This window comes from Dioscorea cayenensis, chromosome 16 (genome assembly GCF_009730915.1).
Source record: "Dioscorea cayenensis subsp. rotundata cultivar TDr96_F1 chromosome 16, TDr96_F1_v2_PseudoChromosome.rev07_lg8_w22 25.fasta, whole genome shotgun sequence".
Lineage (NCBI taxonomy): Eukaryota > Viridiplantae > Streptophyta > Magnoliopsida > Dioscoreales > Dioscoreaceae > Dioscorea > Dioscorea cayenensis.
In genome coordinates, this window is record NC_052486.1 from 17,878,816 (window position 1) to 17,903,316 (window position 24,501).

A 24,501-nucleotide genomic window follows, 5' to 3' on the forward strand; every position below is an offset into this window, starting at 1 on the left:
TTTCTTTTGGAATTTTTTTATCATATTATGCAATATGTTTTTTTAATCTTTCATTTTCCCCCTTCTATTTTTATTTATTATAAGTTATGATAGAAATATTTGTATTTTCTCTCCTATAAAAATATATAATTATATATACGCTCTTATAAAATTATATTTACATGTTCATCCTCACAAGTCACAAAACATAAATATTTATCAATTACCCTTTACTTTTCTTTTTGAGAGTCTTTGGAAGAGAAAGCCAACAAAGTCATGCTCTCGTCTCATCCATAGGAATCTTTGAGCATTTGTTTCTCGTTTTCACCTTGATTTTTCACCTCATCAGTCATCATCACCAAGCTCCGGCAGTCCGGCCTTTCAGGATTTGGTATGCTATCTCCCTCATTTTTGTCTTCAATTAGGGTTAAGAATAAGCCTCTCATCTTCAATTAGTCACGCACTCATGTCATCCATAGGACTCTTTGGGCATTTGTTTCTCATCTTCACCACTATTACTAGCCCTCATCACTCATCAATCATCACCACTGAGCTTCGGCCTTCGGGATTTGGTACACTATCTCTCATTCTCTCTCATCTTTGTCTTCAATTACGGTTAAGAACAAGGTTTTTTTTTCATTATTTAGATTTTAAGGTTCTCATCATTAGATTCTTTCACACCTTTCTAATTATTCTTTGATCTTGTGTTGGATTTGGGTTAATTGAAATTTAAGTAGAGGAATTTTGTGTTAAGATATTTGACAACAATGGACTTTAATTTTTTATTCTTATTTATGTAGCGATTTTTTGGAGCGGTATTTCAAGAAAAAAACAACAATAGAATTAGAAATGTCTCAAACAAAAAAAAATGAAGACAATATGGTGGATTCTGAATTTCATGGCGCAAAGAGGAGCCACATGGAATTTGATTTAGAAAATCTTCCTTCAGATCCTGGACTACGAAAGCCTATTATTGAATATGATGCTAATTTAAGAGATCAAATTTGGAGATCATATTTGCAAAAAGGGTCATGTCAACCTCGAAACCATACTTTTAAGCAAACCATGCAAGGTAAAATGATGTGGCGATTTAATTATTCATGGTTTGATGAATTTCCTACTTGGTAAGAGTATAGCATTGTCAAAGAAGTGGCATATTGCTTGTGTTGTTATTTGTTTAAAATTAATAACAAGAAACATTCAAGAAGCTCAGAAGCTTTTGTTGCCGAAGGTTTCACTAATTGGGGTAAAAAAAGTTAAGAGAGCACGTCGGTGGTCCTAATAGTACACACAACAACTCTTGGAACAATTGTCAAGTTTCAATGAATCAACAACAACATATTCAAATAATTGTGAGCAAGCAAAATGATCAAGCTAGAAGTGACTACCATAAGCGTTTGACTACCTCCATTGATTGTATTCGATTTCTTTTACGACAAGGCCTAGCTTTTCGTGGTCATGATGAATCTGAAGATTCAGAAAATCAAGAGAACTTCTTGGAAATCTTAAAAATTTTTGTGATCATAATAAAGACATTAAAAGAGTTGCATTGGATAAATGCCCTGGAAATCTCAAGTTAACTTCACCAGATATTCAGAAAGACATTGTTCATGCATGTGCAATTGAGACCACTAAGATTATTGTTCAAGATCTTAAAGATTCATTTTTCAATTTTGGTTGATGAGGCACGAGATGTATCAACCAAAGAGCAAATGGGGGTAGTACAATATGTGAACAATAACGAACAAGTGATTGAGCGAATTTTGGGCATTGTTCATGTTACTAATACCACTGCTTTATCACTCAAAGTAGTAATTGAAGACTTACTTTTCAAGCATAACTTGAGTCTTTCTCAATTGCGTGGTCAAGGATGTGATGGTGCCAGTAATATGCAAGGTGAGTACAATGGGCTCAAGACTCTAATCTTGAAAGAAAATCAAAGTGCATTTTACATCCATTGTTTTGCACACCAACTCCAACTGGAACTTGTAGTTGTTACAAAAAAAAATATTTCCATTGAATTGCTTTTTATAGTGGTGAATGAAATTATTAATCTGGTTGGAGAATCTTGCAATTGTCATGACATTCTTATTGAAAATCAAGTGATCAAAGTTTTGAAGCACTTGAAACAGGTGAACTTTTAAGTGGTCGTGGCCAAAATCAACAATGTGCTCTTAAACGTCCTAGCGAGACACGTTGGAGTTCTCATTATAATACCTTAATTAGCTTGGTTAAAGTGTTTTCTTCTATTATTGAAGTACTTGATTTGATTATAGAGAATCTAAAGTTTGAAAAAATGGGTGAAGCAAGTCATTTACTAGATACATTGCAATATTTTGATATGGTGTTTTGTATTATTTTGATGAAGAACATATTGGGAATCACTAATGAGCTATCACTAGCATTGCAGAGAAAAGATCAAGACATTGTGAATGCAATGAATTTGGTTAAAATAGCTAAGAATCGATTACAGTCTATGCGAGAAAATGGATGTTGTTCTTTGTTGGATGAGGTTTTCTTATTTTCTGTAAAACAGGATATAAATGTCAATAACATGGATGATGGGTATATTGCTCGTGGAAGATCTCGACGCAATGCAGAAAAGGTGACAAATATGCATCATTATCGGGTTGATCTCTTTTATTCTATTATAGATTTACAACTTCAAGAGCTTAATAATCATTTTAATGAAGTGTCTACTGAGCTACTTATTTGTGTTTCATGCTTGAGTCAAATGGATTCTTTTTCATCTTTTGATAAGAAAAGATTAGCTCAGCTTGCTCAACTATATCCAAGTGATTTTTCAGAGGTGGAAGTCCTTGCTCTTGAGAATCAATAAGAGACTTATATTATTGATGTGAGATCCAGCACAAATCTCAGTAATTTACGAGGAATTAATGATCTTGCTATCAAAATGGTGAGAACAAGAAAAAATATTTTATATCCATTGGTTTATAGGCTTATAAATCTAGCTCTAATTTTATCAATTTCAACTGCAATTGTGGAAAGGGTTTTTTTTTTCAATGAAGATTGTGAAGACTCGATTGCGCAATAGAATTGGTGATCAATTCTTAGCTGATTGCTTGGTGACGTACATTGAGAAAGATATTTTTGATTGCATAGATAATGAAACTATTATTCATTGTTTTCAAAATATGAAAACTCGTAGATGTCAATTATGAATTTGTTCTTGTTAATGTGTTGTACTAGTTGTTTATGTATAAGACTTTAACTAGTTATGATATTTAACTTGTGTCATTATATAATGTTGGTTATATTCAAAATTTGATTTACAAGATTTTATTTGCCCCCCTTATAAAAAAATTTTCTAGCTCCGCCACTGCCATAAACAGTACAAAAACAGTACTTGGCCCATGTGTACAATGCATGAACAGTACTGCCAGGGGAGGGATTTGAACCCTTGCCCTTCCCCTTGCGCCCAAGTGTCTTACCATTGGGCTATCCAATGGTTGACATAGTTCTGATTTGTCTCAATTTTGGTTCCGTAATATATATATATATATATATATCACTCAAATTTAAAAATCATGGCATGCAATGAAAGTACACCAGATATCATCAGAACTCAAACAAACTCTTACAACCTTATAACTATGCTGACCAATGAAAGAAAGAAATCCTCTACCTTGCATTAAGAGTCTCAACAATCATGCATTAAACATAACACATGCCTATGAAGGCCATAGATCATAGACTGCCAAGGCTAACATGAAAACAGTTATGGATTAGCGTTGTTAAAGGCTACCTAGCTAGCAAACATTGGAGACCCTCAACTTCACCATATACCAAAGAGCTGGGATGTTGCTGCTAAACGACATGCTTGTCATGGAGCACCTCTACATGATCTTACCCTCTTCCACCATGGTTGTGACCTTCCCCCACTGGTTAATGAAATGTTTTGATTTAAATGGGTTTAGTTTGTAATCTGTTTTTTTTTTTTTAAAGTTATCCTATAATTTGTTTTTTTTCCTTTTTCCTTTTTTCGCTCCTTCTTTGCTTTCTTTTGTTGTCTGTTTATTTTTTTGAGTTTATTTTAGTTGAATAAATCAGCTCGTTCGAGCTCTGTTTATCAAAAAATAAAAAATAAAAAAACATGAAAACAATTCCCTAAATCCATTCCTACAAGACAGTCAGAAGCCGTCGATCTTCTTCCCTTTGTAGCCGAGCTTCTGACCACGACGACCTCAAACCTCGCCGCCAAGCCCCACTAACCAAACAACTGGATAAAGAAAGACTCAAACCCACATTGGGCTTTTTTAGAACTTCATAATTGACACGTAGGCATGATCAAAGATTTGCGACGACTTCAAACTGAATCAAGGGTAATTAAGGGATAAGGAAGGATCTCATCTGATAATTAAAACAAAATAAAAGATCAAACCTAATTTATTAAATAAGTGAAATTAAAAAGAATGGGACCACAATAATCATACTAATAAACTCCAATTGAGCAGTCATCAAAGTAGGAAACTTTGCCACTCACACCATTAAATATGTTTAATTAATTACTTAAGAAATAATGCTAACTCATAACAAATAGAATCCGGGCATTATTATATTTTATCGCTAACATAAGCGATTAAGTCAAGAAACTAACAAGACCAAGTCACCTTAGGGCATCTTTAGAGTACTGTCACTTCATTTATTCCATTAGGCATAACAGATTACGTACAATACAAACAAGCAGACTTTTATCATTAATTACAAGATGCCATTTATTTTAAATGATTATTATAGCATTAATGGATGTGCATTGAAGAATTAGTTAATTGTTGAGATACTTTGCCTTCAAAGCCAAGATGAAGACAATGTGCTTGGTTTTCTCTTTGAGGAGATGCATGGCCACATTTTGAGCATACCTCGCGAACACTTGATCAATAAAGGCTTGTTCTCCAAAGTGCCGAACAAGTAATGGTTCTAACACTGCTCTTTTATACTTGGCCACATTGTGCCCACTCATCACATTATCAAAGACTTTATCATCATCTGAGTCATCAAATGGGTCCCAGTTTGATTCAAGGATTTGCATTTGTTCAATGTAGAATGATCCTTCACTTTGTATCACTTGTTGCACTTCTTCCTTTGATGCAGCATACAATGGCATGTTGAATGTGTTCACCTTCTCTTCTTCCAACAGTCCCTAAATTCAATTCATCCAAATTAAATTAAATTAACAATACAGAATGACAATTGATATGTGCTGTATTATACCTCTTGAACCATGGAGTTGAGTGCATCGGCTACCAAATCATAAAAATGACAAAGTTCAGCTTTAGATGGATCAGAACTTTTCCTGCCCAAAAAGGATAAAATCATTTGTCCTCCCTTGACAAGTTCTTGAGAACGACATTTGAGGAAGCTTGAGAAATCTCTCTTGAATTGCTCTAAATATAACTTTAATACAATTGGGGGACTTGTTCTTGAGATGTAGATGTTCCCTTGGTTAATATTAACCCCACCATTCTCAATTCCTACCGGAACCTACATGTACATTAATATATAATTAATCTTATAAATCAATATATATATATATATATATAAAAGAGTGTGCTTTTGAAAGCGTTTATTAACGTTTGATGGTTAAATACTCCATGAGGCCATCTTTAATCGTTAAACTATCTTAGAGTTTGATGCATATGCCACCTCATCAATCCATTAAATTATTACATTTTAAATCATTTTTTTATAATAGTTATATTATAAAATGAGACCCACAATCATTGATACAATTTATTAACTATTTGTATTTATATATTTCATAAAATATATTTATCTAATAAAATCTTAAATATTATGTATAAAATTATTATATAATATATTTAAAAATTTAAAATTAAAATATATATTTAAAATAATAACCCCGGGATCAGGGTTGGTAACCTGATGCCGGGTTACTACAATAACCCCCATATTTTTGTTTATTTTTTTCATTTTGTATGTATGTTAAAAATATTTTTTTTAAAAAAATATTAAATATTTTTATATTTAATAAAAAGACTATTCAATCAAATTAATTAAATTTAAAATATTCAATATTTTTAATAAAATTTTAAATTTAAAAATTTTAAAAAAAAAAAAATAATTAGCAGTTGACAATGGTTAATTTTAAATGTTTTAAAACTTAACCATAAAATTAATCATGGCCCTTGAAATTTTTAAAAATAATTTTTTAAAAAAGGGGCCCAATGATTAAGAGCTCAGTCACCACTATGCACTCAGCGATGACTAAAAGTGCTCATAGTGGGAATACTGTTTTTGTTAAATGCTCATTGAGTGCAAGAGCATCCCCACTAAAGATGCTCTGATCACTAAACGCTCAATAGCAGGATCTATTCATTTTTTTATATATATATATATATAATTGTTGTTGCACATCTTCAATATTTTTTTACAATGATAATTATTTTTATTTTTATTTATGCAGCAAATTATTTATTTATTTTTATAAACTTATGTTTATAAATATTTTTTTAAATTTAAATTTTTTTATTTTTTGAATTTATGTTTATAATTATTTTAAATTTGAAAAAATTTTTGCAACTCCTAATTTGCATTAAATTATTTTTTATTTCTTCACCAATTTGAAAAAATATATTTAATTTTTTTATGAAGAATTTAATCTTCTTTAGAAAATTAAAAATATTTAATTTTACTAAATAATGAAATAATTTTGTTAGATAAATTTATTTTTTTGAAGTATATAATTTGAATAATTGAAATAATTAACAAAATTACTGTGGGTCTCATATTATAGTATAATTATTATAGAAGATAATCTAATTTATAAAATTTAATGGATTAGTGAGGTAGCATGAGTATCAAATTCTTAAATAGTCCAACTATTATAGATGCCATAATATTATATATATAAACAAGCAGCCGTTGGATGACGATCCAATGGATGTGATTAAACATCTCTAGAGAATAGTAATCTAGGGTGTAGCTAGATTATCTTTTCTCTAGTTAGAGGATGAGTAATGTAGGACGTCATCATGAACAGTATCAAAACATGTTCTATAGTGTCCCATAGTATTTATGAATAGTAAAAACAATGCTGCAATACCTGTATAAACAAACATCCATTGGATGATGATCTAATAGCTATGATTAAACGTCTCTAGAGAATAGTAATCTAGGGACGTACCTACGTTATCTTTTCTCAAAAAGTTATACCTGAGAGAGCCACATGAGACTATAAGAAGAGTGAGCAAAATGAAGACTATTGCGAGGAAAGAGTCTTCCATAAAAAAAGAACCGGGAACACCAGCAACATAATAAGGCAAAACTTGATCACCATTCTCTTCTTTAACCTTCTTTTCAAACAAAGACAGTGATTGGAATATTGCATTGAAGTCATTCCCTGGTAAATCATTTAACAAAAACATTATCTCCTTTGTCTTTTGACATCCCTCCATTACTGCACCAATTATCTGAGATATCACCAGGAATGCATTGGGCCCTGAAGAACACCCCAAATCAGCCACAACCAAACACTTGGAGACAATTTCTCCATTGATGTTCTTCAAAGCTTTCTCCACTATGTCCTTTGTTTTTCTTATGGCTTTCTCCTGTTAAATAAATATATAAAAAAATTAATAGATCATGCACATGTGCATGCATGATTGCAAGCATGCATGAAATTAATGAAAACATGAATATTAATACTCTAAGTTGTACTTGAAGTCTTGAGTTTGAGGCATAGCTGGTGTCTCCTGTACCACCAACCATGTGAAGAGCTTCTTCAACCTTCATCATGAATATATTCACTGATTGATTTCTTATTACTTTGATTTGCTCAGTTGTGTGCAATGTTTAAATTTCTTTGATGCCTATTTATAGACTAATTAGCTAGGATTGAAACTGTTTGCAAACAGCATATATATATTTGAAATCGTCACATGTGCTTTATGTATATATTTTTTTTATTGGAACCTTGTGCCTTTTATATTTAATGTAGATGAATCTTGTAAGGAGATCAAAGTCTAGATGTTGTGTGGATGAGGATTATTGAGTCCCCGCCAACTCACATTTTCATTTCTGTCCGCTAGTTCTGTGGATGTGGAACTGATCAGTACGTTAGGATGTACACAGCTTGTCGGTAGTGTCTTGTGGACAATCTTTGTTTGGTGTGAAACACAACCTCGAGAAAAGTGCATGCATGCCCATGCTGAGGTAAAGTATGAGTAAACGTGTATAATTACTTTTTTACTCATATATTCGTGTTAATCGTGTCTTATATGTGTTGACACAATTATGACACCAAAACATTTAATTTAAGCCTGTCTTAATCGTGTCGACGTACCCATTTACGACATGAATTCATTTATATTAAAGGCATACAAGTTTTAAACTGTGACGTGTCGTGTAATCGTGTCAATATGCATATTGCCACCCCTAACCTTGCACACATGATGCATTATGCATGTAATTGATTGAATACTGAGCTTAATTAGCACCGAAATTCACTTATATATTTGAAAAGGATGTTGTTTTATAAAGGTGTTAAAATGGCCCTTTTTTGTTTACTCCTTAAATTGTTTTATATGATACTTATTTAAAAAAATAAATTCTTAAATATTAGATACGTGGTAAAGAAAAATAAAACTGTCATGAATATTTTTGTGAATGGAGAAGAAGGTGGGAATGAAGAGGGTTCTCGCCGGAGGTGGAGGTGCAGGGTGGTGGTTTTAGTGTGCTTGATTTTGCTTGTACGATGGACTCCTTGCACGGTGATCTCCTGGCCGGTGGTGTTTCCCGTGGTGGTGGTTATGATGGAAGAAAAAATAGGCATCCTCGTAGGTCTTTCCGCCAGCAGGGTGGGGATCGACGCAAAGAGTATGCGCGCCCCCCGGCGCGGAGTGGTTATGTGCGTCCAGGAACCTCTTTCGCTCAGGCGGTGACCCCTCCCAAAACCCAGTCAGTTGATAATGTGGGCTCCTCGGAGCTAGATTCAACCAAAGATGAGACGACGAAATTGAATGGGGATGGACGTTAGTATCTAAGAGAAAAAACCCCCGTAGTCCTAGCCATGAGACCTCGCCGTCGCCTCCCGGTTTGCCCAGCTTAAGGGGAACAAAACGCCTGTGCTCACCGCCAGTGTGCGGCCACTGCCTCCAGTCGACTCATAAAACAGAGGAATGCCGGCATCTCCTGACGTGCTTGCGCTGTGGGGGCGCGGGTCATTTAGCTGTCAGTTGCCGAGTGGAACTAGCTTCGCCACCGCGGAACAGGCGTGCTCGGCCGAAGGCGAGGGAGCGTGATACTGTGGCGACAAGAGCTGAGGTGCAGAAAAAGGATTTCTTTCCTGTGGTGGATCGTACCCACCCGCTGAAAACTTCTCTATCTGTCTCTTACACTCAAGAGACGTCACGGCTACGCAAGGACCTTTCAAAGGTGGTGGTTCTAGATGTTATTTCCGGCCAAACAAACGAGGAGATCCTTTTAGAGTTCTTGCCGGGAGCTTTAAACACACCACGGGTCGACGCTGTCTATGAATTTAGAGGGAATTCTTTCCTCGCCATGCTCTGCAGTGAAGAAGAAGCAGTGAAAGTAAGCAAGATCGGGGAGATCAGTCTGCCGTCGAGGATGGGCCCATGCGTCTTCTCCATTTCTCCTTGGTCGGCAGATATCGGTTCCGTGGGTGCCGCGGTGGGGAGAGGTCAAGTTCTGCTCATTTGGAACTTGCCTCTCCATGCGTGGACATGGACCGTACTGGTGGAGCTATTACGGCCGATTGGTGATCTGGTCGCGATTCTGCAACCGAGTAAACCCCACAAAGCCTTCATCTCCGTTCTAGTCCGCTGCCGGCCGCGTGTATCCCTGCCGCATGAGGTGTCGTTCAGCTTCGGGATTCGAAAATTCTTCGTTCTCATCACGGACAACCAACTGCCATTTCCTACCTTTAGATCCGATCTGGAGAAGTTCGTCTACCCGGTGGTGAGTCCGGCGAGAGAGAGTGCCCATACCCAATGCGAGCTTCCTGTCCAACTTCAACAGCCCCATGAGATCCCTGAGCAGCCGAAAGAGTCGAAGGGAAAAGCAATCCTGGAGGAGAGATCTGACCTTCAACGGGGGAAGAAGAAGATTGAAGAGCATGCTTCGGAGGAGAGGCGGTCCCGTGGATCTGGTGGGGAGTCTTTCTGGAGACCCAGGTTGCTTCAGCGTCAGGTCTGTCCGGTGAGCAACTCTCCCAAGACCTCCTCGAACTCTCATGGTGAGCCGTTAACATTCCAGGCGAGCGCAACTCCGGGTAACTCTTCGACCTCTCAGAACGCGCCGATGACCTATCAGGTGAGCTCCGCTCCTGGGGTTCAATTGGAGCAGTCGACAGAAACTAGATCCCGGCCGGTGAGCTATGCTCCCGGGGATACTCCGGTAATGGCGGAGATAGACGATGACGCCGTTGCCGACACAACTGCTGCGAATATTGCACAGCGGGCACGACCCCCCAGTCTCCCGCCACTGCCCAGCAGTCCTCGGCCAGAACTCAAGGATCAGGTTTTCGTGCCAACAAAAGGTGGTGTTGTCGACTAGCCATTGGTCGAAGTCACTGGGGGACTGGGCGACAGTGACTGCACTTTTCTTAGTGGTCAACTCACTGGGCCTGTCGGTTCATTGCCGAACACCAACCTCGCGATGACACTTGGCAACCCGAGATTGACTGTAAAATCATCAGTTCTGAATGAGAGCACGTGTGGTGACTTTGTTAATTCAAACTTTCTGCATGGCAAGACAATTGCATTGGAAAACCCAAGTGAGTCAATTGGGCCGGCCTCCATTGGTGTTGGGCCTGACGATATCCTAACTAATAAACAACCAATGGAGATCCCTCCTGTTATTTCTCAGTCATTTCAAACCAATACTTCCCGGGGCGTAGACGCTTTTTGCGATCCTGCAAACCCACCCCCGAATTTCAATCCTCATCCAAATTTTAATTGGGTATTCATCCGGGGGGGTGTGGACCCTTGCCCCGGTGGAATTTACAAAAGATCTGCAAGCTTGGTCCTCCTTGGAGGAGGAAAAATCTCATTCGGATCACTTGGAACCTTGGGATGGTGAAAATCATTCCGATGCCATCTCTCCAAACATTGACCAGGACCATGTTCAGGAAACTGCTAGTGAGGACAGTCAGGACTCAGCCGACTCTGGCTCTGATTTTGGGGAGAAAGTTATTCATTTACTGCATACGTGGCATGCGGAAGACCCTTCCAAGGGCACCAGAAGAAGCGAACAGAAAAAGATGCCCTCTTCTAGATGGACTGAAGAGGCGGGGTTCCTTCCACACACACCCAAATCGGTGAAAAAAAAGGGAGCTGCTGTTTCCCCAGCGGAAGAAGGTACCTCCTCCACTCCTTTTTTTTACTTTCTAAGTGGAATGATATTCAATTAAATAATTATTGCTCTGCATGTGGAATTACTTTTGACTCTGCAAGTCATAGAGATAGATGTTTTACTCATATCCGCATGTTAGAGACAATCCACGCTTCCTTAAATGAGGATCTTGTCGGCTCCTCGGGTTTAGGAGCTGCAGTAGGCACTCATTAGTTTCCTTATGAATATCATCTCTTGGATTGTTAGGGGTCTAGGAAGGCTTTCAAAACGTTTCCTAGTTAGAGACTTTCTGCAACTTCATCATGCTGATATTTGCTGCCTCCAACAATCTAAACTTAATAATATTGACTCCGCCTCCTGGAGTTCGATCGGAGGCACTCGTTTAGACCGTTTTTCCTTTGTCCCTGCGATTGGTTCCGCCGGTAGGATTATCATGGGCTGGAATAATTGCCTTTTTTAGGGTAATTTAATCTTTTAGGGGATCTATAGTCTGACTATTAAATTCACCAATCGAGCTTCTAATCTAGTTTGGGTTTGCACCACAGTTTATGGACCAAACGCTAGACACCTCAAACTTGATTTCTGGAATGAAATTAGATCGTCACTCAAACTCTGATCTTCCTTGGGTAATTTGTGGTGATTTTAACTCGATCTTTTCCCCTTCGGATAAATCGAATGGAACTTTCAATTGTGAAGATATCCGTTTGGCCCAAGGCCTGGTCGCCGACCTGCACCTGCTGGAACCGCCCTTCTTTGGTAAGCGCTTCACTTGGACTAACGGCCAAGCCAGCCCGATTTGGGTTAAACTTGACCGTTTCCTGGTTAATTCTAGATGGGTGGAATTCTTCCCTAGGGTCACACAAAACTGCCTTCCGCGATTGGGATCGGATCATGTTCCGATTCGTCTGGAATCTGGACTCCACATCCCTAAACCTCGACCCTTCCGTTTTGAGCAAGCCTGGTGCTTGGCTGATAATTTTTTTGATCTCATAAAGGATTGGTGGAATCTACCGCAACCTTCTGGTTGTGGGGCTTTTATACTGGCTAAAAAGATCAAGCACCTCAAAGAGAAACTGAAAACATGGGCTAGAGAGGATTTCGGTTCAATTAGGCTTAAAAAACTGGCGCTTTTACATGACATTGGACTGCTTGATAACTTAAAGGAGTCCCGTAGTTTAACTGATGAGGAAACTCATAAAGAGAACGACTTACGAGCTGAGATGTACGGGATTCTCAAACAGGAGGAGATTTATTGGAAACAAAGGGCCAGAGTGACTTGGCTTAAGGAGGGCGACGAAAATACTAGTTATTTTCACTCGGTCGCCAATGGTCGCAAAAATCAAAATTTCATTAACAGGATCCGTCAGGGGGGTCAAGTAGTTGAGGATTCACACAGGATGGGCAACTTTTTCACCTCTTACTATAATGACCTCTTTGGCTCTATTCAAGATCATCGAAGCCAAATCAATTGGTGTCATCTTCTTGGGCCGAAAGCTCAAAATGATCTTACAATGTTAGATAGCCCTTTCACTCACGAGGAAATTAGGGCAGCGGTCTTTGGCATGCACGCAGATAAGGCCCCTGGACCGGATGGTTTCCCAATCTTTTTCTTTCAAAAATTCTGGGATATCATCAAATTTGACATCTTTAAACTTTGTGAGGACTTCTATAATGGAATTACCGATCTTGAGAGAATTAATTGGGCCAATATTGCTCTAATTCCGAAATGTCAAACTCCAGAGGATCCCTCCCACTATCGCCCTATTAGCTTAATCAACTCAACGCTGAAGATTGTATCGAAAGTGCTAGCCAATAGACTCAGTGGTCTTATTGACGGTCTAGTTGACTCGACACAATCAGCCTTCATTAGGGGACGGTGCATTATTGACAATATTTCCACTGCTCAGGAACTTATCTTTTTCATGCAAAAATTCCGCCTCCCGGGGTTGATCTTGAAAGTGGATTTCGCCAAGGTTTTCGATACAGTGGATTGGAAGTTCCTCCTTGACCTGCTTACGGCCAGGGGTTTTAGTGCTAAGTGGACTGGATGGATCAGTTCCATTCTCTTGAGCTCTAAAGCTTCCTTCCTTATTAATGGCACCCAATGTGGATATGTGCGGTATTGCAGGGGGCTTCGCCAGGGGGATCCACTCTCACCTCTACTGTTTGTTCTTGTGATGGATGTCCTTAGCACCATGTTTAATGCTGCTTTATCCTTTGGGATCCTTAAGGGTGTTGTTCTGGGTGAAACTGGGGGAAAAATGTGCCACTTACAATTTGCGGATGATCTCGTAGTGATGACGACAGGAGGAGGTGAAGACCTACGTATTATTAAACTCATCCTTTACTTATTTGAAGGTCTCTCTGGCCTCAAAGTCAATCTCAATAAAACGTGCCTATACTCGTCACAAAAGAATATTGAGATCCAGACTCACTTAGCTAGAACAATGCACTGTCAAAGGGACATCTTACCCCTGACCTATCTGGGCATCCCAATCTCGGGTTGCCGACCAAGAAGACAAGATTGGGAAATCCTCATTAGTAAGGTGCGGAATAGACTTGCAACATGGAAATCCAAACTTCTCTCCCTTGGGGACGCTTAACCCTTGTTAATTCCGTCCTGTCAGCTATCCCAACTTATTGGATGTCCATATTTAAATTACCTTGCTAGGTAATCAAATCAATTGATGCAATTCGGCGGGATTTCCTCTGGTCGGGCCCAGATAACCACTCGAAAATGCGACTGGTTGGTTGGAATAGACTTTGCAGGCCTAAAGAACAATGAGGGTGGGGAATCCTAAATCTGACTACTTTTAATGATGCCCTCCTGGGAAAATAGTGGTGGAAAATTAGCAGTAATAAGCATTGGTGCGGATCCCAGATCGTCCGTTTTAACTATTTCCGGAATATTCCTGAGTGGAATCTTTTTCATAAACAATGTGCTAGAAGATCTTATTTCTGGAATGGGATTCTTAATGTCTTACCGGCCTTTAGAAAAAACCTTATTACTATTGTTCGTGATGGAACCTCTACCTTATTCTGGCTAGATAACTGGGTGGACGGGCGAGCGCCAGCTGATCTCTGGCCGGGTATTTACCTGCTAATGCCTCATAAGGAAATCACTATAAAAAACCTGGCAAGTGCCAACCACTATGCTTTAACTGAAGGTTTCCCAACTATTCGCTCCCTATTAGATCATTGTGTTTCGAACCTCAGTTCTTCCCGGGATGATAAGCGGTGGAAACTTACTGCTAATGGGACATTCACGGTTAAGTCTTTCTATAACTTCTTGAATGATGGTGGCCTGAGATGTGGGTGGACTCCACTTATTCTTTAAGGCCATTGCCCTAAGAAAATCAACCTTTTTAACTGGTTGGCTCGAGCTAACAAAATCTTGACCTTAGAAAATTTGGCTTTGCGGAACTGTAATCGGCTTCACAATATCACGTGTGTCATGTGTCACTCGGATATTGAATCCACAGATCATCTTCTTTTCCAATGCCCGGTGGCATCCCACATCTGGAACTTATTTAGCCATTTGCTTGGCCTTAGGAATGTTCCAGGGTCGGTCAAGGACTTGTGGGGAAGTTGGAGGAAAAGCATCCGGAAACCACTGATTTTTCTCTGGGACCTCCTTATGAGGACAATCACTTGGAACATTTGGCTTGAAAGAAACATGCGCATTTTTAATTGCACTTGTCTTCCTGTTAATTCCATTTTAATCAAAATTGTTCACTTGTTTCTTCTATGGTTTTTAGCAGCGCCTGATTCAAAGAAAGCTAGATTGGAGGAACCTGTGGCTAAAGTCAAGCGTAGTCTTGAATTCCTCTCTACCGGGGATGCGGTTCCTAGTGCCCACCCTGAGCCTGCCCCGAATGCTGGCGAGATGTAGTCCTTGTTGTTCTGTTTCTCCCTAGAGGGCTCTGCCTCTAGGTTTTTGTGTCAGTTTGTTCTGTGGGTTGGGCCACCCCTGGTGGTTTTTCCTCTCACTTGTTCTGCTTCTCGTTTGTTTTATTTTTTCTGTGTCTTTGTTGGTCTCTTGTAGGCCTGGTTTGTTTTCTGTTGTCCCGTACTTCTTTTCCAATATATTGTGGTTTATCCACCTTTTCAAAAAAAAAAAAATAAAAAAAAATAAAACTGATGATTTAAAGCCCAATGCTAGCTATATATTGTAAGCCATATACTCAACATATATATATTAAGACCAAAAGATGTCAAAGTGAAAAACTAATAATTTACAGATCATATATATATATATATTATCATTGCGAAACAAATTAATATTAATTATCTAATAATATGTGACAATACGTAGTATCAGTATATGTCTGGTTTATTTCATCAGTCATAAAGTTTGATTGTTATAAACTATTTTGTAGCTATGAAATTTGACCATTATTAATATATATATATAAAGGTTAGAATATAGTTTTTTTTTTTTAATAATGTCCACATTTAATTAAAGACACAAATAAATGAATAACGAGAAGCATAAAAATTGAATGTTCATCACATCTGATTTATCTTAAAGTAATGGTTAATAACCAACTATGTATATGAGTCAGTGGTATGAATTTATTTTGAATGGAAGTAATCACGCAGAGTCTATAATAAAGAATTAAACATATAATATTCTTATTAATTATGCACTTGAAGACCAAGACAAACTTGGTCCAAATTATAAGATTATAATTAATCATCACCATGATAATAACTTTAATCTTAAAAACAATGCTCTTTCCAAAAAAAAATTAATTTTGACATAGGAAAAACCAATTTAACGAGGGAACTTCAAAAGCTTTTTATTTTTTTTTATAAAAATGGATAAACTATAATTTGTTGAAAAAAAAAATAACAAGAACAAGAAGAACGAAGCTTTGTCCTGCACATGAATGACAAAACCATTTGTCCTCCATTGACAAGCTTTTAAGAAGAAAGCTTGAGAAATCTCTCTTGAATTGCTCTAAATATAACTTCATTTGATACAATTATTGGAGGACTTATTCTTGAGGGCCATGAAAGTTTTAACTTAACAAGCTAAAAAAAAAAAAGGGCTAAATTTCAACGATACACAACTAAACAAAACAACACTTAATAACCCAATCATAAAAAATAACAACAAAACATATAACCAACAAGAAATCAAGATTTTTGCACAAAACCAATTTACAAGAAAGGATTCAGACAATATGCCTCTTGTAGTACACCTACTCTTCCAAGACTTTTGACCACCACAAGGAGAAGCAACAAATCACTGAGTATAAGCAAACATACTAGGCTTCAAACTGCACATGCAAAGTCTCAAACTACTCATCCAACCACAAGATCTCTTAGCCATACAAAGGGCATACAACAAGTTTCAAGAGCAATTGCATTTCCAAAACTAAGCAATTAGAGAACATGACAAATAAAACACATGCTATCAATACAAATCAAGCCAACAACATAACAATGCCACAAACATAGCAACATATTAAGGAACAAGAAGAATCCACCAACAAAGGATTTACTCGGGTAGATGCACCAAATCAAGCCAACACAACAAAGCCTTGAAGCCCCTCCTAGTTCCAAGGTATGCAATGGAAGGATTTCAACCTTCTAACCGACTCACCAACTAGGGCAGCCCTAAGGAGGGTGGAAGTTTTTGCCAAGAAGAGCAGCCTAGGCCAAGAAAAGGCAGAGACGCTGACATGCTCTCGGCGGAGCAAGTGGGAGCAGGGCCCGCGCACATGAACACTCGACCACCGCACACAACCACTACTCACACTCCCAGAAATGCACCCTCACCCAAAATTTGAACTCTCACCACTTATGAAGGGTTCTATTGGGGACCCGGCTACCAATAGATCACTTGGTCGTTGGTTAAGGAGGGTGGAAGTTGGGATGCAAGAAACCTTTTAATGCCCCAAAGATCCGATGAGATAGTAGGGTGCAGCATGGCTGTTGGAGAGGGGAAGCATGGCTTTAGGTGGGAGGAAATGAAAATTAATGAAGAAGGGGAAGAATTTGCTCATGGTCATGGGCATACTAGAAGTAATTTGTGTTGTCATGCATGATGCTCATGACTATTGATGAAATCTTGCTGGGGCTTGACAAGAAGAAACTGACTGATGGTTTAATTCATAAAGGAGGTTATAATGGTGTTAAAAATGTTAGAATTTAAAATATTATTATATCCAATATGTCATATTGATTAAACAATTATATGATCACTTACTTTCAAAAATAACCAATTAAACAAGATGACGATGACTCTATAAAGAAAAAAATGATAAAGAAAGTATAAAAAAGGGTTAAAAGAAGGTATAGCTTCATTAAATAGTTTTAAGATAGCAGTTCTAGTAGGGCTAGCTATTTAATTTTGAGTTATCAGTTAACCTAACAAAATTAAGAAAAATAAGACATAAGATTTAACAACACAGTTTGGTACAACATGTCTACATTTGCGGACCCAACCTCATGAGAAGCAATACACTACAAAATGCAAAAAGTGAATACTAGTTACTCTCTTACACACCAAGGAATAAACATACATTCCCTCAAAATATATCGACGATTAAAGATCTCATCCCAAACGCTTTGTCTTAACCAATAGTTGGCCTTAACATTCTATTGATGTGACATGCATTTCTCAAGATTTTATCACAATTGTCTTAGACAATAAGATTCACTCTCACAAGATTAACCCATTCTCTTGCCTTGTATGTATGGTTTCTTTCTCTTACATATTAACCTCTTAACATGAGATACATATATAAGCATTTACATGAACCACCTCTTGAACTTTCTTATTCAATCTTGATTCTGTAGTAGCTCTGAATCTAGTGTTATAACTTATGTTGCAATATAGTTATGACATGCTCCAACACATTTGTTGAAATTGGTTGAGTCACAAATCCAAATTGCTAGACATGACCTTGCAACACTATTAATCTTTTTTGGTTGAGTTCGAGTCAAACATAGTTGAATCACCCAATGATCTTGGTCAACTTGCCAATAATTTGTGCTCACCACCCCACTCGCTGTGAATCCAAACTTGGTCTTCAATTGCACATCCAATCTTGGTGTTTTTCAATAATACCAAACAAAAACTCAATTAATCATCAATAAACTAATATAATCTTTAATCAATTTTAATTCTTCATCTTAATTTGGCACTCACCTTATTTATATCAAAACAAATATAGCCTTCAATCAACTCTCATTGCCATCTCCAAATATGACTCCCTACCTCATATATTTCTTAATCAAACAGTAATCTCCATAAATAATTCTCAGAATGCATAAATCACCTCTCCATAGATAGAGTTGAGCGATACTTAACTCATCTATAGATCCAACCAAGTCTTCATAAATAGCTTCACCCAATATGGTTCTTCAAATATATAATCGTAGGGGAAAACTTTGTCATTCACACTGTTAAATTTGTTTAATTAATTACTTGATAAATAATGCCAACTCGTAACATAAACAATCTGGGCATTAATGTATTTTAGCGCTAACATAAGAGATTAAGTCAAGCAAAGTATGAGACGAAGTCACCTTAGGACATCTTTACAGTGTAACTTCATTTATTCCATTAGGCATAACAAATTACAATACAAACAAGAAAATTTGTATCATTACAAGATGCCATTTATTTTAAATGATAACTATAGCACTAATGGATGCCCTTTGAAGAATTAATTATTAGTTGAGATCCTTTGCCTTCAAAGCCAAGCTGAAGACAATGTTCTTGGTTTTCTCTTTGAGGGGATGCATGGCCACATTGTGACCAATCCTTGCAAACACTTGATCATCAATGGCTTGTTGCCCAAATTACCCAACAAGTAATAGTTCATACACTGCTCTCATACACTTGGCCACATTGTGTCCGCTCTTCACATTATCAAAGACTTGATCATCATCTGAGTCATCAAATGGGTCCCAGTTTGATTCAAGGATTTGCATTTGTTCAATGTGGAATGATCCTTCACTTTGTATTACTTGTTGCAATTCTTCTTGTGCTGCAGCATACAATGGCATGTTGAATGTGTTCACCTTCTCTTCTTCCAACAGTCCCGAAATTCAATTCATCCAAATTAAATTAAATCAACAAAACAGAATGTCAATTGATATGTGTTGTGTTATGCCAAAAGCCATACTAGTTCAGCGTTAGCAGGCACCAAAATAAAATGTTTCGTGTGACGTGAGGAATAGTGTGGGTTCGAATCCTTCTTGGAGGAATTAACTCACAATTGATATCGCAATCAACTCACGCCATAGAGCATGTGCGCTTATCACCCCTTTTCAAAATGTTGTGTTATATATACCTCTTGAACCATGGAGTTGAGTGCATCGGCTACCATACCAAATCATTAAGGTCATTTGTTTGCCGGATTTGAAAAATACTCTGGACTGAAAAAATCCTTTCGTTTGCTTCAATCGATTTCAATCTCCTTCAGATTTTTCAAACCAGTCACTGATTTTGGAATCTGTACCAAAACTGACCCGAATTTCAAAAATCCCATCCAGATGATTCCCATCTAAGAATTAATATACTAATTATATTAATTACTTATAATATTAATTACACTATAATTATATTTTATAAAATATAATTATAGTATAATTAATATTAGTAATATAATATATAATTCATATAATATATTATATTATATTAATTATTTATTAAATAATTAATAAATTAAGTATATATTAATTATATCAATTACACTATAATTATATTTTATAAAATATTAAATAAAATGCAATTATAGTGTAATTAATATTAGTAATATAATATATAATTCATATATTATATTATATTATATTAATTGTTTTAATAAAGATATATTATATTTTATTATAATAAATTAAGTATATATTAATTACTCATAATATTAATTATACCATAATTATATTTTATAAAAATATTAAATAAAAATATAATTATAGTGTAATTAATATTAATAATATAGTATATAATTGATATATTATATTATATTAATTATTTTTAATAAATAATTAATATATTATATTGTATTATAATAAATTAAGTATATATTAATTATATTAATTACTCATAAAGTTAATTACACTATAATTATATTTTATAAAATATTAAATAAAATATAATTATAGTGTAATTAATATTAATAATATAATATATAATTAATATATTATATTATATTAATTATTTAATAAAATCTAAATTAAAAAATATTTCCAACCAAATACAAAATTTTCAGTGATTCAAAGATTACAAATCATCCAACCAAACACCTGGATTTCGACTTCCCGAATTTTTCAAATACAAAGATTAGAATATCAAATCCACCGCAAAAGCTCAAACTTTTAGATCGATCGAACTTTTTCCCCGCCCACAAAGGACAGAACCATTTGTCCTCCATTGACAATTTCTTGAGAACGAAACTGGAGGAAGCTCAAGAAATCTCTCTTGAATTGCTCTAAATATGACCTTGATACAATTGGAGGACTTGTTCTTGAGATGTATATGTTCCCTTTGTTAATATTAACTCCACCATTCTCAATTCCTAGCGGAACCTACATACACATTAATATATAATTAATCTTATAAATCAACAAATATGATACTATATATATACCTGAGAGAGCCACATGAGATTATAAGAAGAGTGAACAAAATGAAGACTATTGCGAAGAAAGAGTCTTCCATAAAAGGAACCACGAACACCAGCAACATAATAAGGCAACACTTGATCCCCATTCTATTCTTTAACCTTCTTCTCAATCAAAGACGGTGATTGGAATATTGCATTGAGTCATTCCCTGGTAAATCATTCAACAAAAACATTAACTCCTTTGCCTTTTGACATCCCTTCATTGCTACAGCAATTATCTGAGATATCACAAGGAATGCATTGGGCCCTGAAGAACACCCCAAATCAGCCACAACCAAGCCCTTAGAGACAAGTTCTCCATTGATGTTCTTCAAAGCTTTCTCCATTATGTCCTTTGTTCTTGTTATGGCTTTCTCCTAAAAATAAATAAATAAAATCATGCACGTGCATGCATGCAAGCATGGATGAAATTGATGGAAACACAAATATTAACACTCTTAGGTAGTACTTGAAGCTTTGAGTTTAAGGCATAGCTTGTCTCTCCTGCACCACCAACCATGTGTAGAACCTCTTCAACGTTCATCATGAATATATTCCCTGATTGATTTCTTGTCACTTTGATTTTCTCAATTGTGTGCAATGTTTGAGTTTCTTGATGCCTATTTATAGACCAAGGAATGGAACTACTTCCAAAATTGCAATATATCAGCATATATGAAATCATCATGACCTATATATTATCATGTGTTAGCTTAATATTTTCTATTAATTGGAACATTGTGCTTTTTATTTAACAAGTTTAATATAGATGAATTTTGTAAGAGATCAAAGCCTAGATATTGTGTGGATGAGGGTTAAGCACACCCCGACTCACATTGTCATTTATGTCCAGTAGGTTTAGGATATGTACTTGTCGGGTGTTTCAATATCTTTGTTTGGTGTGAAGCACAACCTTGAAAAAGATGCATGCATGTTCATGCTGAAGAAAAATGTGATTAATCTGTGTTGCCTTGCATGATGCATGTATAATTAAGTTGATTCAATCCTGGGCTTAACACAGAAATTCACTGATGGACTAGTGAAGGAGGTTCTTTTATAATGGTGTTAAGATGACCCTTTTACTCTTTTTGATTTTTTTAAAAAATAATATATTGTTAAACATTAGATATGATCAAGAAAATAAAATTAAAAGAGGAGATGTAATTAAGTAATTACAGTAAAATCCAGTTGTTTTAAATCCTCACATTCATAACAAGAAAAATAGCAATTTTGCAGAGCAAAATAAGATCATTACAAATTTGTTGATCTATTTGGCAGGAAAGGAATAAATTGAGTCAAATTTGCCTCAGAATTTAGTATAAAAGCAACGCATGGTGCCGAACATTATGATAAATTTCCAAAATGAAATATTTCACTATCAAATCCGTGACATATATTGTGACAAAGAACATGAATTTTGGTACAACATAGTTTGGCCTGACATTTAACACTGCTAATTTGGCGCAACATTGGAATGACATAATTTGGCACCATACTTTTGGCATGTTATTAGGTAATGTCTTTTAACATGGCATTCAGTACAACCTTCTAGTCATGACAACATTGCAAATCATCTACACTCAAGCTTTTTATAATGAATTTTTAGTTGGTCATGCCAAATGTTATGCCATACTTTTTTTTCTTTGCCATTGTTTTTATTTGGCCGTGCCAAACCCACCACCAGCTAAAAACTCATCAAAAAAATTTTTTAAAAATAAGTAAATAAATTTAAAAAATGTCTTGGATTGGAGGCATGAAGAGACGTTTATGGGCTATTACCACCATCCCACCATCCATGGCAAAACCCACTTCAAGTGATAACTGCGACAAACATTAGTCACTTGGAACTAGCTAGAAGCCCCTACTTATGCGGGTCATCAAAATCCTTCCCCATATAATCGCAATTTTATTGCCGTTTAACTAGTCAAATATTTTAAACATTAACTAGAAATTTGACTTTGTTTGTTATGACGTTTGGTAGGTATTTTAGTTGGTCATGCCAAACCCACAAACTACAAACTCGCCAAAATTTTAAATAAATAAATAAATAAATTTAGAAAATGTCATGGATTGAAGGCATGAAAAGATTTTTATATGCTGCATGAGTATATTACTGAACATATTTTCGTATTATTTTCTACACTTAATTGGTATATATTTAGTATTTATTTGGAAGGTAGTACTTAATATAGTGAAAAATTAATTCTAGGTCGCAGGCAAAGCATAATAGGTATGAGAAAGGCAATAAAAAAAATTTCAAAGCAAAATGAGAAAGAAAGACCCAAACAAAAAGTATGCCCGTAAGGGAGGTCACGAGAACTAGAAGGAGAAGCCTACGGTCCAATGCTTACAGTCTTAAGCTAGACCATAACACCCAGACAAAAGACCCTACAAGCGGAGCTTATGCCCAAAAGATGCACGTAAGACACCTGACTCCTCACCTCCAACTCCTTATGGCCTCATTCTTATGCCCATAAGTGGCCCGTAAGGGGTTAGGCATAAAATATTTGAGTGCGGGTTTTTGGGGGATCTTTTACGGCAAGCAAAGGGAAGGGTTTATTTTTAATGACATTGATTATAGACATTTAATTTTTGTATCAATTTTTTTCTATTGCAATATCATGCTTTAAATTCAATTAGTGTTTTTCTTGTCTTGAACTATATAGTAGAGAGTCGAGAGTTTCATGAATGATGTACATGAGTGATGTATCAATAGAAGAAAAAAACACGGTGGATCTCTCGATACGCTACTCATGTATATTAGTCATGAAACTCTCAACTCTCTCTACGATAGAGTTCAATACAAGAAAACACACAATTGAATTCAAAAGTATAATATTGCAACATAAAAATCGATACAAAATCGCATGTCTACAACCAATGTCATAAAAAAAAAAACCCCTAGGTTCTACCTATATATGCCTAGAGTTTAGTTTTGCATTAATGGAGAACAATCATACAATCCAATCAAGACGGAAAAAGTAAATGAAAACATTAAAACTCCCATTAAACTTCATTGTCTCAAATTGCCGATTAATGTAATTATATTTGAGAATGTTGCTTATTATTCTAATACTTGAACAGATCTTCAACAAAATTTAACTGAGGATATTCAATTACATATCTCTTAGTTTCCTGACCCTAACACCACTTCCATCAACATCATCTTTGCCTTAGTTGATATCTATATCCCCACTAAACATCGCTCTCTACTAGATATCCTTTATCTAATTATATGTCCTTATCTCATTTGAGGTTTTTAACACGACTGATTGCTCTTTTTCTTAATACTATCCCTGTTCCTCGATCTCATGTGGAGGCTTTAGAGTCTCCTACTTGGAAGTCTCGCTATGCGAGGAAGAGATGTCTCGCTCTTCAATCACGAGGTACTTGGGAGCTAGTTGATGCACATCCGTTGCCGAGGTTGTTGGTTGTCACTGGGTATTAATAAGTGTATAATTGCACATGATTTTTATATTGTTTTTATACACTCATTTGGCATGTATTAAGGTGTTTATTTGGAATATAATGTTAAATATAGTGTAAA

General features: G+C 36.1%; 1 protein-coding gene and 2 pseudogenes across 1 annotated transcript; 1 reads left to right on the forward strand and 2 right to left on the reverse strand.

Moving 5' to 3' along the window:
* The first annotated feature begins 858 nt into the window (after window positions 1–858).
* LOC120278576 lies at window positions 859–2,818 on the forward strand (annotated as a pseudogene).
* Window positions 2,819–4,486: 1,668 nt separating this feature from the next.
* Window positions 4,487–7,775, reverse strand: LOC120279510 (annotated as a pseudogene).
* A 12,892-nt stretch (window positions 7,776–20,667) lies between these two features.
* Window positions 20,668–21,301, reverse strand: LOC120278577 (S-adenosyl-L-methionine:benzoic acid/salicylic acid carboxyl methyltransferase 3-like). Its single transcript, XM_039285325.1, has 3 exons — window positions 21,111–21,301; window positions 20,940–21,003; window positions 20,668–20,877 (listed from the first exon to the last, which is right to left on the reverse strand). Exons 1-3 carry the CDS (start codon window positions 21,299–21,301, stop codon window positions 20,668–20,670), a joined length of 465 nt encoding a protein of 154 aa, XP_039141259.1.
* Between the last annotated feature and the right edge of the window lie 3,200 nt (window positions 21,302–24,501).

Excerpts from the sequence above, each read along its gene's own strand:
- LOC120278577 (XM_039285325.1), bottom strand. The coding sequence starts at position 21,301 with ATGGAGAAAGCTTTGAAGAACATCAATGGAGAACTTGTCTCTAAGGGC. Across the intron at positions 21,004-21,110 it reads TTACCAGGGAATGACTCAAT|ACTCTTTCTTCGCAATAGTC; the intron begins GCAATATTCCAA and ends CTTTTATGGAAG. Across the intron at positions 20,878-20,939 it reads ATCTCATGTGGCTCTCTCAG|GTTCCGCTAGGAATTGAGAA; the intron begins GTATATATATAG and ends ATGTGTATGTAG.